The sequence below is a fragment of the Mycetomoellerius zeteki genome, unplaced genomic scaffold (genome assembly GCF_001594055.1).
Source record: "Mycetomoellerius zeteki isolate Tzet28-1 unplaced genomic scaffold, Tzet1.0 scaffold91, whole genome shotgun sequence".
NCBI lineage: Eukaryota > Metazoa > Arthropoda > Insecta > Hymenoptera > Formicidae > Mycetomoellerius > Mycetomoellerius zeteki.
This window is the reverse complement of record NW_017257947.1, coordinates 205881-227720: the sequence shown is the minus strand read 5'-3', so window position 1 is coordinate 227720 and position 21840 is coordinate 205881. Positions and strand designations below refer to the sequence as shown.

General features: G+C 37.9%; 1 protein-coding gene across 1 annotated transcript; it reads right to left on the bottom strand.

The window, feature by feature from the left end:
* Positions 1-3: 3 nt before the first annotated feature.
* LOC108730400 (nuclear pore complex protein DDB_G0274915) lies at positions 4-19903 on the bottom strand. The gene is given in 11 exon segments (XM_018460084.1): positions 4-708; positions 788-970; positions 1046-1173; positions 1249-1442; positions 1657-1727; positions 1799-2117; positions 2247-2731; positions 2733-2829; positions 3062-4031; positions 4425-4919; positions 19537-19903. Coding segments are annotated over 11 exon segments (3210 nt in total). The 5' UTR covers positions 19634-19903; the 3' UTR covers positions 4-537.
* Between the last annotated feature and the right edge of the window lie 1937 nt (positions 19904-21840).

Genomic DNA, 21840 nt, shown 5'->3' with positions numbered 1-21840 from the left:
AATGTACGAATAACTGTGATTATAAAAAAAGATTGTGATATACATGATTTGATCTTTACTCAGAATCTCATTTCATTTATAAATGAGAAAGTATTTCGTTATCGGTGTAATTGTCATTTTTTCGCTTAATTCTACTTTTCACATCTGCAATTTCAAACACATCGCGGCAAACATATATTGGCGTGATGGTATCGGTTTTGGTGGAGAGTGACCGATTACAATATGATTACTTATTATTCTGACTAGAATAAACGAATCCCTTATTAAGGCAAACAGCTAAAGAATAAATGACAAATTCGATGTCGTGAAATAATGAACACAAGATAGTTGCTAAATGCACGAGAGAATACAAGATAACAAATCCTATATTTAAAATATTCTACGTAGAGGTGTTTGTAATCTCTTATCGAAATGAACACGCATTGTTGAAAAATAGAGTAAATATTCCGATGAGTCTCTCGTAGCTGCTTACCTAAGGCGCCGAATAAATTAAGTGAAATCTCGGTATTGGTAGAAGAAATTGCAGTTTATTGCCGTTTAAAAATTCGTGTCGTAATCGGGATGGTGACGGCTTGATAAATTCGTGGTACTGTCGTAACCGTATTTGCTGCTCGTATGCGAGGGATTGTAATAATAACCGTTCCACTCGGATCGCCAACTGTCGTACATATTGTATTTCTTGTCCTGGAAGGACTTGTCAACCAAAATCTGAAAAGGAACGAGTCCAAGATAAATACATGACGCCTAATATTCAATCGATTTGATATTGCTTTCCACGCTTGTTCACCTTGTTAGAATTCGATTCGAAAGACTTGTCATTCCAAGAGACGTCAGGATCGGTCCATATTGTGTGGGCTACTGGTTTCGAATAGTCACTTGATCTGTGACTCGACGCGTGCTTAATCACTTCTTCATCATAAATAGCCGACATAGTCGGTTTCAGTTTCGATCCGTTTTGTCTGTTGACGAGCTGGAAAATAAATTCATTATCTTTATTTTTGCTAATTGTACTACTATATGGAAACTTCGAACGGTTTTGACTTACCACAGATACACCAAACACGATAATAAATAGCAAACCTCCGACACCTATCACTATCACTGCGATTGCCCACTGAGGTATCAATCTATCATCCTTCTCGATATACTGTGGCATATTTACTTTAGGTATGACTAAAAAAAGATATATATATAGTGGACAAGTAAATAGAATATTGATGAAAAAAACAAACTTTTGAGATGACACACCTACGAAATCAGTGTACTTAGGATCGATGGTAAACATTCCCATTCTTAGTGGACCCTTCATGTTTGTTTCATTCCACTGATTGGCGTTATATGTCCTGAGCGAGTCGTGGAAAATCACTTTTAATTCCTGCGTGTTCACTTTCTGCTGTAAATTGGCTAACTCGACAAAGTAGTCTACTAGGATGCTGCCTTGACTGAAAATGTTAATACCTTTGTTGAGTCAGTTATATGAAATTGACTAACCCAAAGTATGATGGAGTGATGTCTAATTACTAAATACAATTCACAAAAAATATACATAATACATAATAAGAATCTCACTTATGCAAATAATGCTATAATTATATTTGTAATCATCTTTCATGCTTATTTCAATACTACTGCTCCAAATTACAAAGTTTGAATTACCTGAAAGAATCGATCCTTATGTTTTTATACCACTTCATTAAAACGCTAGATTTCGAAAATATAAAGTTTATCTGAAAAAATATGTGATTTAAACATAATCGGCGTTTCGTGAAGATATTGACAAATTGAGCGAAGAATATACCTCTCGTTCCACGTGATTTGCAAGTTCTTGCCACTCGTGAGTGTTTCGATCGTACAATTCTGGCACCCACGTCGCGTTTCCGATGATACGTATTGTGCCGGCAACCTCGCACTCATCATCGCATATGCTGGGAGTAGTCGGTCTTGGCGTCGTCGTCGTTGTCGACGTCGACGATGACGTACTCGAGATTTCGTTCGTACTGGGAATAAGCGACATGTTTATCGACGATACCGTAGCTGTGCGTGCTGCTTCCAATAACTTTTCGATGGAAATCGGCGTGGTGGACGGAGTTGGCCATCCAGTGAACTCTGTAGTAGCTCTGAAATTTTTTTGTAATAGTTTATTCGCTTGATCCTTTTTAATGAGCAAGAAACATTGGTACTTCTAGTGTTAAAAGAAACTATTCTTTTAATAATAATTAATGTGTAACGTTGTAGGACTAGCTTACCGGGTTGGCCATCCCTTTTGTATTTTTGGTGTTACCGTGCCTGGACCATCTCCACGTAGTGTCTGCGGAGTAGTTATTTTTTGGATTGGCTTGCGACCGCCTGGTCTACTGGGAAATACAATCTTCAAGCCACCAGCTTTCTTCGTGGTAGGCGACTCAGAATCAGTTCGTTCTGTGACTGTCGTATTATGCTCGCTGTTCGCATCACCAGTAGCTTTACCATCCGGAACAAAGTCTTCCTTTTTTTGTTCGTAATCTTTAGGTAACAAGGCGGAAATATCGACTTTAGAAGATGCGAAGAGATCCTGGATAGATGAGGCGATCTTGTCCGGAGAGATGTCTGTATTTTTCACTGTCGTCATTTTTGCTGTTGTTGTCGACGTTGTCGTTGTAGTATCTTTTGACTTGGATTCTTCCTCGACTTTCTTATCATAGCCAGGTGGTAAGAGAGACGAAATATCGACCTTAGATTTGGCGAGGTATATCTTGGACGACAGTGCTGGCTTTAGATTTCGCTCGTGGTGTCGTCAATATGGTCTTTGTTTCTATTACTTCCGTGGATGTTGGTTTCGAAGAGGGCCACCTATAAGAAAAATGATAATAACTATCACTTTCAACTTAAATCTTGATTCATTGATACATAATTATGACAATGAGTGATTATCGTTCTTGTTGCTGGTAATTAAAAAATTCATTCATCAAAACTCATTTTTACGTCGCCTCTTATTTATCTAAGATATGATATGTATAATATTCGCAAATATAAATTTTATAAAATTTTCCAAAAATTTATGTCCAAAAAATATATATCCAACCTGAAATTTGTCTTGGAAGCCGCACTCGGAGTAGTTCCTCTCGACACGTAACTTCGAGGCAGCAAACCTTCCAGAGTGTCGACCGTAGTTTCAAATTGCGGCTTTGCCGTGTTAGTGCTGGTGTAATTCAGTTTTCTGTCGTTGTAACGTCGTGGTATGAACTTGCCGATGACCGGTACCTTGGCCGTGGTCGTGAAACTCCTGCGAGTAGTCGTCGTCGTCGTCGTACGATCTCGCTCGGCTAACACATCCAGTTGCAACGTATTGCCGTTGTTTCGGAAGCCACCGGTACCGAGGATGGCCGCTGGCAAAAGATCACTAGATAACTTGGACTGCGCCCAGTCGAGCTTGTCAATGATGCTCTCCGTGGACGGTGATTGCGACGTCTTCTTGCTTTCGAGAGACCCGCTGTGTGCTTCCACCTGCTCTACGCGATCTATTACCGGAAACGGTAGAAAGCGCGCGCCCGATACGCTGCGGCTAGTCTGCACGGAGGCCAGAATTCTCGCGGAGTCTTCCGTGGTCACTTCTAGGTGTTCCTCAGTTATCTCGGGTAACGACGACGACGACGGCGGCGACGGAACTTGCTCTGTGGTAACCGGTGAGGCCGTCGTCGGTACTGATATTGTACCGTTCACTACACTCTTTGTAGTTACCACAGAGACCACGGCACCGCCTATCAAAATAGAACTGACCTCGGCAGAGACGTTCTCGGGATCCTCCTTCCCGGATGTTCCAAGCGTAGTGAACGTTTTGTCGCTACCCTCCATGGACGAGCCTTGCTCCAACTCTATCGACGATATCGGATTGCTGATTTCCTCCTTGACAATTCGTGACGAGTTAGAAGTCGACTCGTGCGAGACGTCTTCATCTCTCTTTTCTAAAGCGCCGTGTTCCAATTCTGACGAGTTCGCCGGCGTGACATCCTCCTCTTCAGATTCCGTGTCTAGGTAGTCGAGATTTTCGCCTTCTAAAATGAATGGGAATATATTATTTAGATTATATTCGAAGAAATTGAAAGATGTCGAATCTTCTTATAAAATACAATGGGAAAAACTGTTTTTAGAATTTAAAAGGTTTAAGAAGAATCAAACTTTTTAGTTATGTCAAATATTTGAATTGGACGGAACGGAAATTTGTTCATATTTTTCTCATTTTTAAGAACAAATTGAGATGCGATTGTAGAATCTGTTTTACGCTAGTAGGTATATATTGAAGATCTGATACTTTTTACAAAATACCAAATTTAATGATATATGAAGATTGAGATACGAAAATTATTTTCATGATTATTAATCGTGCATCTACGAGAAGAGAAATAAACAATTACAGTTCGATGTGACTAGAAACGGCCGAATCTCACCTGCGGCGTCGTACCGAGAACGATTTCCATTTTCGTACTCCTCATAATAATAATACGTATTGTCATCTTGATTCGTCGGGAGATCTTCGAGATAATCCCCATCCTTGTCTCCCGCTTCAATATTCGACACGCTGCTGGTTTCCGGTGGAGATCTCTCTTTCTTCGTTGCGCCATTCTCATTATCAGGAAGATCTTTCTTTTCCACCACTAGTTCCACCTCCTTCTCCTCGAGCTCTTCCTCTTCGTGCTTATCTCCATCTTCGTATTCTTCGACGTCATACGTCAGCTTAGGTTCTTTCTCGTCCTCTTTCTCCTCTTCCTCATGATCGCCTCTCTCTTTTGATTTCGACGTGTCCATCACATTGTTTTCCCCCGGCAAATGCGCCAGCGATGCATCGGCCTCGTTGCTGGACGGTGATGCATTTCGGTCTTGCTTCTCGTACACCGAATTCGTTGGTATCAACTGCGAGAGCTTGTCCCAGGACCGAACTGTTTCTGCAAATACAACGGTAGACGTGACTTACGCAAATAATGTTATTAAGAAATATTATAATTTTCGAGGCGTTCTTGATTTCTATATACAATTCTTTCTATCGCGAGAAAATGTTTTGTACAGAATTTGGTACCGAACATATATGCTTTTAATGACGATTTATCCGCGTACAGGATTTATCTTATAAAGCAAAGTTATATATTGCTGAAAATCTTGGAAAAAGCGGAGACACTTTCTAATATCTATTATTTTCATGAAAACATCTGATTTGCGGAAAGAAACGACCTTAATTTCTTTACCTTGATTTCTTTTTCTCTCCGATTTACAACGTTATATATATATATATATATATATAAGAAAGGCTCGCACTGTCTCGCAAGAATATATGTATATCAGCAAAGAAGATTTCTCTTCCATAAACTATTGTCGCAGATGCACAAACAACACATTCTGTCTAGAGTTTATTATGTAAATATATATACATGTATATATATATGTATATATACACAGGGTGTCCCAAAAATGTCGGAACACCTAAATATCTCGGGAAATATAAGTTTTACAGAAAAGTGTTTCAGACAAAAGTTATATGGTTTAAAAATATCTATTTACTGATCCTATATATCAGTTTGACCTTTGGTTGCGTAGCCAAGGTCAGATCAAGGTTACATTGATTTTCTTAAATGGAACATCCTATTTTTGATTCAAGAATCTAATAGCTGATGTCGAGAGCTTTCCAAAACGCTATAATGAAATATTTTTTCATGAAGTACTTTTCAAGTTATAATGCTTCAAAGTTACAGTATCGCTGGCATTAGCATTACCCAAAATATTTAATTTTGGAGACTGGCCAGTCAAGACCGATCTTACCTTCACATTGGCTGCATTATTCTCCAATCTTTCTCCGAGCACAAAAGACATGTCAATCCGCCTAGACAACCTCCGCGTGGTATTACATATCTTTATTTGAAAGAAATAGAGCTTGAATACTAGTCAAAAACTAGTCAAAAATTAGTCAAAAACAGAAAAACAAAAAAAACAGGCTTCAGTTCTTCTGATGAAATAAAACAATTAGATGAATTGTTGAAAATGTCCACCTTGCGCCATGATACATTCATCGAGCCTTCTTCTCAAAGATTGACGTACACGCTTAAAGATACCAGGTGTGTTACGTATTGCCTCGCATGAAGCAACTATTCGATTCCTCAAATCATTCTCATTCTCAATTGGGGTAGTATAAACCAATGATTTCAGATGCCCCCAAAGGAAATAATCCAAAGGATTTAAGTCTGGTGATCTAGGAAAACGTATGTACAAGCTAACTGACCCGCAGCAACATTAGAACTGAAGTCTATTTTTGATTTTGTGACTTTGACTTTGACTTTGTCACTTTGTTTACGTTTGTGCGAATGGTAACTCCTCACGTGAAGCAAGGCATATTTATGCAGGAAGATATCTCTAACGTAATTTACCGTTTCATCAAACATTTGCAAACATTGACCTGTATAACGGAAACTAAGCCGTTTAGGATACATGTTTATATGAACTTTTTTTACTTGAAATAAACCAAAGAATCGCTCTGTTGAGTATGGCAACATATTTAACTAACACCCTATATACACATTTTTTTAGAACAATTTTTTAGACAACGCTGCTTGTACATCTGCGACAAAAGCTTGTGAAAGAGAAATGTTATTCTTTGCTGATACATTTTTGTGATTTGCAAGATATTGAGAGCGCTTCCATAGCGACATACACATAAAAAGGCAACATAGCGGCGCGACTTTTACTCGCTTCTTATTAATCGCGAGAAACCACAACGGTCCTCAACGGTTGATTTTTAATAATCGTTTCCGTGTAATTGTTGCTCGAAATACAGCATACGATAATTCGATGGCAGTTATCCCAACCGAACCACAATGCACGACAGAATGCATTATCGTAGCAAGGTGAAAGGCGAAGTATCGCGCATTTCGCTGCAACACCGTGCATTTAAACGACTTGCGCGGGCATAATTTATTAGCGGTTTGCGCAATATACTAGCGGATAAAAATCTTCGGGATGGATATTACTTCAGTGCATATGTCGAAGGAGGCAACTTGTGGATACGCCTAAATGGAAGATAGAGAGCAACGAAGAGTAACGTAACGAGCACGATATTACGTCGCGCGCTATAATAAAGGCACGAGATACCCATCAATATGTCAAGTGAGATAGAAAGAGAGAAAGAGAAAGAAAGAAAAGAAAATAAGTCATATAATACATTTAACAGTTTACAAAAATAATTTAAAATAAGAATAACGATACCTATAGATCTTGACATAAAAATTTTCTACTATACTATATAGCTGATTTTTATTAGATAATATTTTACATAGTAAATAAATGACATAATTATTGTTAAGAAAGCAAGTCAAAATTACATTTTGTAAATTACAATTATATTCTTTTCGTACATAAATATGTTTGATTATGCTCTTCCTCCCTTAAAAAAAAATCCAAGAAAATTCTTTTTTTGCGCGAAGATTCGTTAAGTTATTCTCTGTGCTATAATTATTTTTCGTAATAATTACATAATTTCTAATCGGTTATGGACTTCAGTAATTGAGACAAAGTATCCCCCCCTCACCCTATTATTCTCTTTCTCTCTGCCTCTCTTTCTACCTTATATCTGATGCTCAGCACTGAAATAATATGAGTAGCCTCTGGGTATACGCAATTCAATCTCGAAGTCCCTTTGTTGTCCACGCAGTGGTATACTAGTACTTGTGTTTCAGTGTGTCGTAACTAGAATAGTTCCGTAGGCGTAAACGGCGCGATCGGATCGACGAGGAGGCCTTGAGAAAAAAATCCGAGGGCGAATATAAATTAAGTCGGGGTCACAAGGCGCTCGCGACTCGCATTTGCGCGCGTGTTTAATCCCGCAGGGCATTTCTCGCTCGGTCGCAATTGTTGCCGCGCGATTTTGAGATAATTAATCACCCACGCGAGTATTCGCGCTCTGAAAACCCGTGCGCATTACCTATAGAGCGTTCATTGAACAGTTGTTGAAATCACCGATCATTCGACAAGTAGACTCAATAATGTCGAGAGACGATCTCCAAGTGGGACGGTTTGCAGAGCAAAAATTGGAGGACGAGATCAATTTTCTTTATGCTAATTGCGTTTTCTCGCACAACAAAGACTCGGAATCTCACGTCTCAAGCAGAAATGTCTGTTTTCCCAGACTCGCGAAGAATCATGTGCGATTTCTCCACTACTTGTTCACGGCTTTCTCCCCTCCCCCCCCCTCTCTCTCTCTCTTTCTTTTTCTCTCTTTTCTTTCTTTCTCAGCCACCGTGTAATCTGCAATAAAATTGAAAAACGGGTTACAAATTCATGTCCGTGTTATCGCGCGCGTGCACGCATTAATCACGACGATCGCGCGTCCCGTAACGACCGCCGAAATGATCTATGATCGTCCCCCGATCGTGGAACGATCGCACGTTGCGTTTTTACCGCGCGTCGTCGTGAGTTATGCTGCTGCAAATAGTCGGGATAATTATAATTACGGCCGGCCGGCCGATCGCATTCACCACGCTTCACAATCGGTCCGGGATTAATAGATCGGCGCATGGGGCGAGTATAAATTAAGGCGGGGTTCCCCGGCGCTACCACGGCCGCGCGAGTTGCTCTTACAAGGTGTTTAAGCACTCATCTTTCTCTCTCTTCCTCTCTCTCTCCTCGGCTCGGTTGATGCATCGCCACGAATCGATCGCGCACGACCCCAAGGCATCGCTTAGGGCGAAACGTAAGAAGAGGCGTAAAGAAGAAAACGCAACGACGCGCAGTAAAGTGATGATTGTGAGATGTGGCTCCCATCGAGAGGCAAATCTGATTAAAGGATAAATTGGAACAGTAATTCTGTGTCTATCGGAGATTGGCCGGTGCATCGAAATGAACAAGGAATAAAATACAACGTTAATAAATGATGAGATAAAACTGATTAGAAAATGTAAGCATATGCATAGTTAAAGTGTATAATTAAAATTGGAAATTGTTGAAATTTTATTTTTAAATTACATACATTGATATAACTATAGTTATATCAATAACTATAGTTATATAACTATAGTTATTAAGTAGTAGTTATTACTATAGTAATATAACTATAGTTATATTATATAGTTATTAGTACTCTATAGAGTACTAATGGCATCTGTAGCTAAAACCGGAAATATTTATCTTCTTCTTGTACTTTAGAAAGGAAGTACCATGATAAATTTGCAAAGTTATATCATATTTTCAATTTTAGTTTTTTAGTATAAAAAATGCGAAACTCTTTTATTTTTATAAGAAATCATAAAACTATGAAAGTGTTACTAGAACGGTCTTTATTTTTTTTTTATTAATAGAATGTCGTATTAACTTCACAGATCCCACTTTTGGGTATCCAATATTTTATTAATATTAATATGAAAGAAATAATGACAGCACTTTTCATAGTTTTACAGTTCTTTATAAAAATAAATAAAAGTTTCACATGTTTTATACAATTTATACCAAAAAACCAAAATTGAAAAAATTGCAACCAAAACTCTGTTTAAAAATCATTGTAGAGTATAGATCTCTGATAGTATTAACGAGAAATGTCGCTGAAATTGCGATAAATTATCAGTACGACACTTTTTATTCAAGTGTCTTTTATATTATGATAGACTAGTAGTTCCACGAACGTGAATGAAATAGTTGGCTGAGATAATCTCCGTGATAAAATAAGTAAGGAGTATAAGTATTCTCCGCCTTGCGTTAAAAATCGCAATCTTCTTCTATTGTCAAAGATGCGCAATGAATTACTGTCCTTTAGTACCACGTTATTTTAACGTGAGCTTTTAAGGTTGCGACGCGAGACTGCCGCGGTCGAAGAAAAATCCATCTCCGTAAAATGCTAATTGCAACTGTGCCGCACGATGATTGCTACCTTGCGGTTAATCGGCGACGCGCATCGGCGATCGCTATCGAGCCGGACGACGGACGGCCGCGAAATTCGTGCGTAAATATAAAATAAGAGCAACGCGCAGGAGTAACAAGCGAGCAGATTAAACCGCGCGTTCACGTTGTTCCTTTTTAATCAGCTGTCCACGCGAGAATTCATCGCTGATTCGATCGTGCTTTAATTACCGATCGTGTCGCGAAAAAGGGTTGTTTTTTTTCTTTTTTTCCGCGGAATATCGTGCGAAGGGCTGTTTACGCACGCATATTTGCGACATCGAGCTCGGGAATCAGCTCGTACCTTATGCGGGAGAGATTCCACCGGAACACCGAAGCCTTCGAGACTCGAAGTAAGCTATAATATTTTATGCTTAACGCCAGACATTATCGCTGCTACAGGCAGCGTATGTATGTACGCGCGAATAATGAAATCGCGGTACTTAATAGATAATCAGTTCCCATTACTCCGTAATGGGATTAATGACCCGCGCGGGCAAAGATCCTTGTTCAACTTACTTTCAACGGACAAACGGAGCGCGACCGCGAATTTGTTCGCGCAATAGGCTTTGTTACGTTTCCACTTGACTGACTTCTGAATTCTTCATAAAATTCTTAATCCACTCGAAGGATTTTCCTCCATAAATAAGATTTTGCAAGATTTTTTTATGATCTTTGCATATTTATAAACGAAAGAGAATGGATTTAAATGTGTGTTATTTTATATCTGTATTATTTTCTTAATTATTATAATATTGGTAATATTCCGTCTATTGGTATTTTTGTGTATAGTATATTATTTTTTTGATAAATCTGAAAAATAAGTATGATCTGAAAGAAGTTCTTAAAATTTGAATGAAAAATCTAGAAGCACTAAGAGTACTATTATTTCACGTCGCGAACGCGAGAATAAGACATTTTGAAATGAGTTTAATATTTTTCACTGCGCTGATGAGATAATGAATAGAGAAGACAATGCTATGAGAGCATTACGAGATTGTTATGCGTAACTTATGTAACTCGCTAGCTTCTTAAAATGTCTCGCGCAATTCCACGCGTCGTAAGCATACCGTGAAGACACGGGGTCTGATTTTTCACGTCCGTTTACGAAGCCCGTAAATGAATTCTACAGAGTTGCCACGAAATTGGAAATCAAGGAAATATCAGAAAAATTGAAAACGATCAGGGAAATGAGGGAAAAGTTTGGGAATTTTGCAAAATTTTCTTTTGGAAAATTAAAATTCTTGACTTTAAAGAAGTTTAAATATGCGTATACCTACACAATTTTGGAATTATATCAACTTAACAATTAAATCCAAATAGTGTCGGCAACATTAATAGTGATTTACATTGTTATGTTAAATTACTGTCTCACCAAGATATTTGACGATTTCCAGATCAGGAAATACAAAAAATTTCAAAATATTATTGAAAGCATCAGAGAAAATAATGAAATTTTAAGATGAGATATTTGTGACAACTCTGTTCTAACAATCGCATAGGAAAATATCTCGAGGAGAGCGTGTTTCGCGATTCGCGTTAGCGCGATCATTCAAGCGAATCCTTCCCATTTTTTAAGTCGATTCGACAAGCGTTTCTCACCCGATGTGGAATATCGAATATATGCGATATCGGTCCGATCACCGGTTGGCGTAATTCAAAAACTCTTACATGGTCAATTTGGCGTGCACTTCCCTGTGCGAGAGCTATACTTTCACGACCGGGACACGGCGAGGAAGTGCCCGTTCGATTGGAGTGTAACGACGAAGGCTTAGGCAACGAAGCCGCTCTCCTTTCGATCGTCCTTCGTTCAATTCGAACGCTTGCCGACCGATATGCCTGCATGAATTCTTAGCTCGTAATCGCGCATATTACTGAGCGACCATTACGTTTTGTATTTTAATTTATTATTGTACAATTGCGTCATTATTGATACAGCATGTTTACGCATTCCGTGGAGGAAGCGTTACTATGCTTTGGCGATGAAATAGACACATCTTATGTAGTAGATTTTTATTTGATTTAGATTATAAATATATATATATATATAGATTGATTCTTTGATATTTTAATAGTTATACTTGGAAAATAAATCAATTCTTCTCCAGAAAAAATTTAATTTCGTTAGTAATGAGAGATATATGATATTTTTTCAAATCTATAATTTCTCTTTCATTTCTCACGTGTTCTTTTAGTGTCAACGCTTCTAATCATCTGTGACATGAAAAGTAAAGTGATAAAATCACTTTCTATAAAGTTACCTTGAATTTTATTGTAGATAGATTGTGTTGGTTATTCAGATTATTCTCACACAGGATTTCATATATTTTACTTTTCTTTTATCCATAAGTAACCATAGGTTTCACCGATATGCGTTTGATAGTCTTCATATAACATTACTAGTAATCAAGTAAATTTATTGCGATTTAATATCTAAACTGTCGATTTCTGCCAATGAAAGTTTCCATTCATTAAAGTATCGAGCACATCCTTGTGAAATCGAGGAATCATCTGACGTTGCGAATAGCATATTCAAAGGTTTCGCACGTCTCACGTATCCGTACGTTTGCCGAACGCTCGATGATTCTTATCCATTCAACGCTTTCGTTACACCAGTTATGTTAATAATAGACAAAACGCAAAACTTTGCTCTTATTTGAGAGGGAAACGAGGAAATCATGCATTGCATAATTATGAAATCATCAAACAGTCTGGTGCTGATATACGTATTAAAACAACCCAGATCAGCTTAAACTTTGCCACTGACATTTGAGCGAGATCGCGCACTTTACGTGCGAACTCATCGAAATCAAAGGAGAGAACTCGCTCCATTTCACGTCACACGCGTGGAAACGTTGGATGAGCACGTGTAGCAGTCGAGAGTCCCGATTCTTGCGTTTATTGTACCGTGAAGCTTGTTATCTAACCCGCTCGAGGGACGCACGCGAGGAATTGCGCGCAATTGCGGGAAAAAGGAGACGTTTTATGTATACATAGCCACCGTACATGGTTTTGCCATCTGTTCCATGGTAGCGAAAACGAGACCCAAATACGGTACATACAGCGTGTCGATACGAAACGTGCCTGCACGCACAAAGGGGGTACTTTCTAACTCGGTCGCTGACGAGGCTCGTTTGAATGTTGTTGATAGATTTGAATGAAAGTTATCTTTTCCAGTGACTGATTTCGTTGACGACATCACAGCTGACGGTATTACGCAGTTGCTAGGTATATCATATACAATATATAATTAAATATCATTGAAAAATATCAGGAGTAATTTTTAAATTAAAATGCTTTCAAAAAATAACTAACGAAAAATATCTTTTCGAGAATATTTTTTACGCTTTTATTTTTATTCGATGGATATTTTTCTATGAATATATATAGTGGAATTAATCCGAAGAAAACATAAAAAAATTACGACGGAAATTGCGCGATAAATAAATGCTTCGTTTCTCTAATGTATCATTTGTTTATCGCAAATTAATATTAATTACATGTTAAATATAAGTCAGTACTAAATGATAGAAAATTGCGAAAGTTTACGCTGTAATTGCTGCACAAATCAGCAGCGCAGCATTAAAAAAAATAGCATTTATCTCTCTCTCTCTCTCTCTCTCTCTCTCTCTCTCTCTCCTCTGCGCAAAGTATATTATAATTAATGTGTGAAAAGTGTGATATATTTAGCCGCTTGTTGAATTAATGCGATTTGAAAACTTCCTAAATGAAAGAGAAGCGGCAGCAAGAGAACGTGAGGTGAAATAGAGTGTGACAAGTAAACAGGTGATAAAGACATAGCTAACATAATTGTACTTAGCTGCAAAAAAAAAGAAAAAGAAAGAAACAGCAATACAGAAATAAATACATAACATATATTTTTCTTAATATGATTTGCTTAATTATATTTTATTTTATATGATTTGCTTAGTTATATGATTTTATAAACTTTCTCTAAAATCTCCTCGATAGCTGCTCTCCAAGACAGATCGCGTTATTGCTATTACGTAGAGAAATTTGCTACGCATATGCTATTACACTTTCTCAAGTTTGCAAGTTTTCTTTCCGCAACAAGAATTTTCTAAATTATATCCCAACACACAATTTTAATGTGATAAATATCTATCTTATAATGAGATGCAACCGTATATCGCGATTAAATAAGGAAACAATCTTACGTAATCCAAAATAGTTTCTTTTTATCGGGAAGAAAATCTACGTTTCCATGATCACGTGATTTTAAGCAGCCATTATGTAAATAATTTCTTTACGTTATAAGTTTAATCCTAGAAATATTTAAAAGGTCAACAATTTCAGTCGCTTCTAAGGTGTGACCGAAGTAGCCGGAGGCAAATTTATAAGTAAATTCCTATCATCTGAGTTTTATCGAATTTAATCGAGTTAAATATCATAAAAGTCAAAGAAATGAGTCAATTGATTATAACTACGGTAAAAAAAAAAGTATTTTGGGCCACGCCTCGATTATTTTTACAATTAAAAATATTGCAGTATTACAAAAAATCTGCAAATAAGAAGAAATATTTAGGCATATTAATTTTTTAAAATTTCCATAGACGATGCACTATCTGATTTCATATGGGCTCTTATATCGAAGAGATGAACGATCGCGTCTTGTTGCGAATGTAGAGAACTTCGACTTTGTAACGCGAATTTTCATTGGGTAATCAGCATTTCCTTCGAGGAGCAGGCTAATACCTACATTCTTAGCCTCCGAACGATATATGTGTCAGACTTTCCCAATCTCGCAATTTCTCGCTCGTGATATTGCGAGGCATCTCCGATGACTACCGTCCGTGGATGATCATCGAATGGGCGTCATGAATCAGATCCGATTAAGAAAAGGCGTCACACCGTCGGGAAATGAGACGCGCGGGGAAGGTCATATGCGCGAGCTCCGTGCGCCTATAGATATTTCTCACATCGACATCGACGTGGCGCTCTGAATTCCTTGATTGCCGTTCCGTGTCGCATGCACGAGGAATGGTGAAAATGAAAGAAAGAAGGCGCGCCGGTGCGCATTACGACGAGGCATGAAAACGGAAAGCGCGGAGGTATCTAATACCTCCCTCGAAGTGGGTCAGGTATTAACATACACAACATCCAATACGGATTAATAGCTCATCTGTTGAACCATTTCGCAAATGTATGCACCGCACAAATTTAATTAATATTCGTCTTTCCTTTTTATTTAATAATTTTCTTTCAAAAGATTTATTTTTGTATTTTAATTTACATAAATTGAAAATATAATTATATTTTTAGATACAATATTTATCCTCCAAAATTTTTCTTTTAACGCTATATTGGATCGTTTTATTTTATCTTATCGCGATTCAGTCAAGCCTACTTTATTTATTAAAGCTATTTATTTATCGTCGTTTTACGTGCAAACAAGATTTTTATCACGTTCCTCCCTTACAATGCGCAATTCCCGCAATTTATATTCCAGATCTACGTACGTATTTGGCATTTCAAGGTGCGTGAGGACTACTCCGTGCTGCAACCGTGACAAGGCAGCAGCGTTGCGATTGCGGTACAAAATATCACCGCTATCGACACTGCTCTTCGCGAAGCGAAGAGACGGTAGAAAATCTCTCAGTCGTGTTTAGAAATTTTTATGCGGTACGTTCCATCCATGATGTAAGAATACAAGGTGTTTCGCTCCGAGATGTGCAATCGATAACCAATCAGAAAATAAGCCCCAAATGTTATAAGCTAATATAGAGCCGTTATTAGAAATTTATCACATTAAAAAAAATTTACAGTAAATAAATATTCAGTCAATAAAAAAAATTATAGTTAAATTAATGGTTTTTGTATCAAATAAATATATGTTTGTATTTAGTAAATATGTTTGTATTTAGTAAATATTTATTTAGAACTATTTAAACAAATATTTATTAAAATTTAGTATTTTTTGCAGTGCACCAAAAAATTTGTCCCAAAATTATATTCGACCGTCATTATGTACAATAAAACACTTTGTTTTCTTACATCATGATTCGAACCATCCAGCTCGAATCAATACGCGAATATTTCTCTCATCGTGTCCATCGCGTATCTACCTGCTATATCACGGGCTAACCCATTAGGATAATCTAAATGTAGAAGGTCGTTCATTGGCATCGGCCCTTAACACCGTTGAATTCCTACGACTTTTGGCGCCACTCGAAATGCGCTCGAGATGAACAAAGATGAAGGAAAAGGAGAGCAGGAGGGACAAGAAGAAATGCAGGGAGAGTGAAAAGGAACTTCGCCCGACGACACTCCATCCGCGTGACGCAGGGACTATTTTGGGATCGCGAATTCGAATAACAGATTAGGAGGACCACCGGTCGTTTCACTTTCTACTGTCGGAAATTTTCGAGTGCGTGAACCTTTCGAACGGGCAAGTTTCTTCGACCTTTTCGAGGAAGTCTTCGCGCACCGCGCGAAATTTCATTGAAGTCATGTGCGAGGAACTTTCACGGATTGATGCCTCGTCGTAGTTACCGATTGTCGCTGGTTCTATAAAAAATAGCGATTCTTGACTTCGAGATAATTATTTAATGATACAATTTTTTCTGCTCTTTTTAGCATAAAAAATATATCAGACATTATTGTCGGTGTTCGATCGGGTAGATTAAAAAGATGCATCTTCGTTGCTTTTTATTGTTGTATTAAATTATATTAACAATTTTTACAGATTATTCATGTCTCGAGCAAGATCGTCAGTGGATTATGTACGTCTCGATGCTTCTCAATAAAATATTTTTTTCTTCGTTAAATTTTAAAAATAATCTGCAGACGTCTAACATTGAAAGATGAGAAGTTACGACAGATCTAACGACAGATATCTAACGACAGATAGCTTCTGCGAAATAATAATCAATTTCAGATTCAGCCAATTGCCGAGAGACAATGCAATGCTCTGAGATAATCCGCATAACTGCGGAAATCTGCAAATTGTGCAAATTTACGAGACCTTAATGTCTATAACAGCGTCTAACAGCGTACGTTCACATTCGCCTCAGAATGCGAGTAATGACGCGCGTTTCTCGCACGTCCGTGCGTAACACGGCGCGATTGTTCGACAATCATTTGCCAATCCGTCGTGTTCGCGTGCGTCCGACGATAAGCGTAACAATGGCGAACAAAGACAAGGTTGCGAAGAATAGCTGCGCCCGCTTGGTATTACAAATCGCGAGGAGGGAATCTGTTCGACAAGGGCGAAGTGCAATAGTCCGTCGTCCATTAGACTCGACAATAAGGCCCTGAGTCCGAGGAGACCCGCTATCGCCACTTCGCAACCGTATCGCAATTCTATTGTATCGTGAATCGCGCTACCACTACCTCGGAATTACGTAGCGCGGGCAAACATCGCGGTCGGCTCGTGACCGCCGACCATTATCCGCGCGCGAACGACGTTCCGTTTTGCGGTTGTGGAAAAGGGATATTTTCGAATATCGAATGTCTACAGCCGCTCAGATACCGACGACCGTCGCAGATCAAAGGAACATTAATTTGATCACTTGGATTATATTGGATCACACACATTAAAAGTTGCTTTACATAAAGTATCTAAATGCAATGGCATAATATAATAAACTTTGGCAATGAAGTAATACATACTCTATTAAATAATGTGATAATGTCATTTTTGGACATTCAATCTTTTAAAATACTCAATATACTTTTTAACTTTGCTAATTTTATGTATGGTAGCTTTTAGTATACACTAATCTAATGTAATGCCGCAAGTCCATTTCTCCTGGCATCGGGCATTTCGCAAGAGATGCGGGGGTCTGAATAGATTCTGTCGCGTCATTTCCTAACGATAATTTCTTCGACTAACGTAAAATCTATTTTTCTTCAATGGTTTAATAATTTTCATTGGAGATGAAAAAATCGTAAATTTTAGGATCGGAGCTATATTTATAAATAACGATAGTTATAAACTAGTTTTGATTAATTGAAAGAGCGAACTTTAATAGAATTTTGACATGAGAAAATTTGCAGTGGACGATAACTCTCCTTGAATATATATCCACGCCGAAGAAGGATCGGCGTCAAACTATCCTAACCATCTGTCATTCAAGTATAATGAGGTAAAAGTAGGACATGCCGCATAAATATGAACAATACGTAGCATCAGCTGTAAGGCGGATTTTGAGATAATCCTGATATAAGTTCGGTTTGAATCAACAGACGTACGAATTTATAAAGTATACAAAAAAAAAGGTTTTGTTGAAATATCTAAAAATTTAGCTAAATACAGATATAAAAATAATTTTGTTGGATCATCAAAATAATTATATAGCATTCTATACAAAGCTTAAATGTTGATAGCAATCAGTTACAAAAAGTTCTAACGTGCTAGCGATTAGTTCAAGTGCACTCAGAGAAAAAAGTCGTATCAGTAACTATAAATTTGTAGTAAAATAGCGTCTCAACTATATACATATTATTAAATTCTAATAAGAATACTAGATTAAGTGAAAATATAGTACATTAACCATATAAACAATTTATAAATGTTACTTTATATATAACCTTTATATATAAAGGTTAATATTACTATATTTTCTTAGTTCACTTAATTTACTTATTGTTCTTATTAAAGCTTTATAATACATAGTTACAAATTTGTGTATGCATTTCTTATTTATTTTTGTCTTCCAAGTTTGAAACCAACGCTGCGCGTTTTATCGTAAGCGAGTGGTTTCCTTCTTAGGAGAAACTGAACTCCGCTACGTCCCTCTGGTGACAAAGCCGCGTACTACTCGTACTGAGCGACACTTTAAAAATTTTTGTCTAAACTAGAAAAATGTAATTGTTATATCTATTTGTATGAAGTTCAAGTAACTACTCAATGTAGTTGAGTCACTACTTCACTACCAATTAATAGTGCATACAATTTGTTACCGGGACTATATTTTTATAATATTCAGCACTACTTTAGTTTCTATTACTTTGTAAAACCAGTTACAAGTACTTCAATTGTAAAAGTTGCCAAATTTATAGTTGCTGGAACTATTTTGTTTTCTCTCAGTGTGTGTGTCTTACATTTGTTTTGATGATACAAACAAAATTATTTTCATATCTGTATCTAGTTAAATTTTTACATATTTGAGCAAAACTTCTATGAATAATGAACGAAAGAATTCAAGGAGCCATGCACGCAAAATCATAAAGTAGAGATTGAAAAATATATTAATGTTTGGTACACGCCTTGGTTCCCGGTTAATCTCGATTGTGGCAAGAAAAATTCATGCGTGTCAATCTTTCCTAACAATTATAGATTACCCGAATCACGCACGCATTCGTAGGAAAACTCCTAATCCATTGATCAATGCGCAGTGCATTCCAGCGAGGAGAACCGTAGCGAACATTCAGATCTTGCGTGCAAAGGTCCGAAACCGCCGGCCAGCCGCCGTGGTCCCGTCGTCGTTGGTGCCCGTCACTCGTGCCCTCCCCAGATAAATATCCTTCACGTTCACCAAGAAGCGTATCCATGAAAGGTTTGCAAGCGTGTTGTAATCCCACAGCGCACTCTGACAAACGGAACGCGAAGCGAACGCGGGTGCTTTAAAGTCGTGCTTGGCACTGCCAGAAGTTCCCCAGTGAAGAGATCCTCCCTCGTGAACTTACCCTCTTGGTGACCGGAGGCGACGAGCGCGCAGACTAGCAGCAGGCGCAGGAAGAGGACCTGGCTACGCGAGGCCGCTCCTCGTCGGCACCTCGGCATGTCTCTCCCTCGGCCTCTTCGCGATGCTCGTGGACCCCGTCCTCGATGAGTGTTTGCACACGGCGGATGCCCAACGGGTCACTCGCAGCTCATCGCGTGATCGAGGGCCACCCGACCGGTCCCCATTCGACGCGGGTGTCGCGTCAGCGGATCCGCGCTCCAGCAGACGTGAGAACTGTCAGTGCCGTTAGCCGCACGCGGAAAGGATCATTGCTGTCAAGCCAAAGAACGGCGCGTTCGTACGCGAGCGCGACGCGCTTGTCACTGGCCAGGCGAACGCGGGTAGAGCGGGTAGAAAGCAAAATCCGACTTTCACTTAGTCGAGGCGCGAGCGAGCTCGAGGCGGAGCTGGCACGTCGAGGCCGCCAGGATCCACCGTCCCTTCCAACGGCTGTGGATCCCTCCTCCGCCTTCGCCACTGCCTCTTCGGCAAAAATTGACGGATCTTGCCTACTGATGCATTTTGGCGCTCGCGAAAATAATCGGGGACAGAATCGACGGCACAACAGATAAGCAAAAGGAGATGACTATTCCTCGATGACAATGGCTGCGGTTCATCTGCTGATGACGTTAGCGCCTCGCGGGAATTCTGTATCGAACGCCTTTCGATTTGCATGACTTTTAGAGATGCTACGTGCCGAGGCTAGAATTAACTCGAGTCGACAACTGCAATAAAATATAATGATAAAATGGAAAACACAGAAGAATTGAAAAATATGTAAAACTGTAATTGTCAAAATATTGTTCTGTATATTTTAATATACAGAATTTGGTGTCATAAACATATATTTAAATCGATTTCTAATTTTAATTTTATTACGTGATCCAATTATATGGATCACTTCTAAGTTATTTTTTTGTTCCGATACATATCACAAAGATTTTTTTTATCTTGGTACATATAAAGAAACTTTTTATTTTTCTCATCTCTCTACTTTCCAATTCACTGAAACACAATTAAATTGTCATAATGACATAAATTAAATGAAAAGTAGATGTGAAAAGTCGACTGGATGGTAAGCACCTATCATTTCTCACAATAATGATTCATGAAGCATCTTAAGAATACCACAAAAAGATGTTTCATTATTTAAATGCAAGCTCTTTACTTCTTAGAAGAAAGAAAGTATTTTAATATAGAATAGATTTAATCTCCATTTCACAAATTAATTCTTAAATAAATTTTCTATTTCACAAATTAATTTTATAATCAATAATTTAGTGTTCGCTTTATACCGAGGTAGATTTTACTATCTATATTTTCGATTGTTTAAATCTCGTAAAAATGCGAGTCGGCACTTAATTACTACAGTACACGCTCGTGCATACGGATATCGACAGGTGCTATGAATAAGATCACCTTGTTAGCACCAACCGTTCACCTTGATTTTTCAATTGTAGAAGCAAGTCTCCCAAATGGTCCTCTGCAGGATCGACGATCGCCACAAAGGCAGACACGCTGAGAGATCGTGGTTTTCTTAGTTGAACAAACAGCTGAGCGAACTCTCAAATTCCATAGCGAAGATAATTCATGCTTTCTTGCAAGTTATCAGTCCTGCACTGAGAGAAAACGAAATAGTTCTAGCAACTATAAATTTGGCAATTTTGTAATTGAAGTACCTGTAACTAGTTTTACAAAGTAATAGAAACTAAAGTAGTGCTGAATGTTATAAAAATATAGTCCCGATAACAAATTGTATGCACTATTAATTGGTAGTGAAATAGTGACTCAACTACATTGAGTAGTTACTTGGACTTCATGCAAATAGATATAACAATTACATTTTTCTAGTTTAGACAAAAATTTTTTTTTAATTAAACACTTTATATCATGTAATTAATTAATCATTGTTGAGGTAACTTCAAGGAATAATATATTATAATTAAAACCCTTTTCTCTAAAGTGTCGCTCAGTACGAGTAGTACGCGGCTTTGTCACCAGAGGAACGTAGCGGAGTTCAGTTTCTCCTAAGTGTTAATGTACTATATTTTCTTAGTTCACTTAATCTAGTATTCTTATTAGAATTTAATAATATGTATATAGTTGAGGCACTATTTCACTACAAATTTATAGTTACTGATACGACTTTTTTCTCTGAGTGTGAAAATGTTACATTACATAATTTTTTTCGTGACGGGTCGTTTTTACTCCACAAATCTCGCTTCTGTAACAAAGACATTTTTAAAGAGAAAAAGATTCCAACATG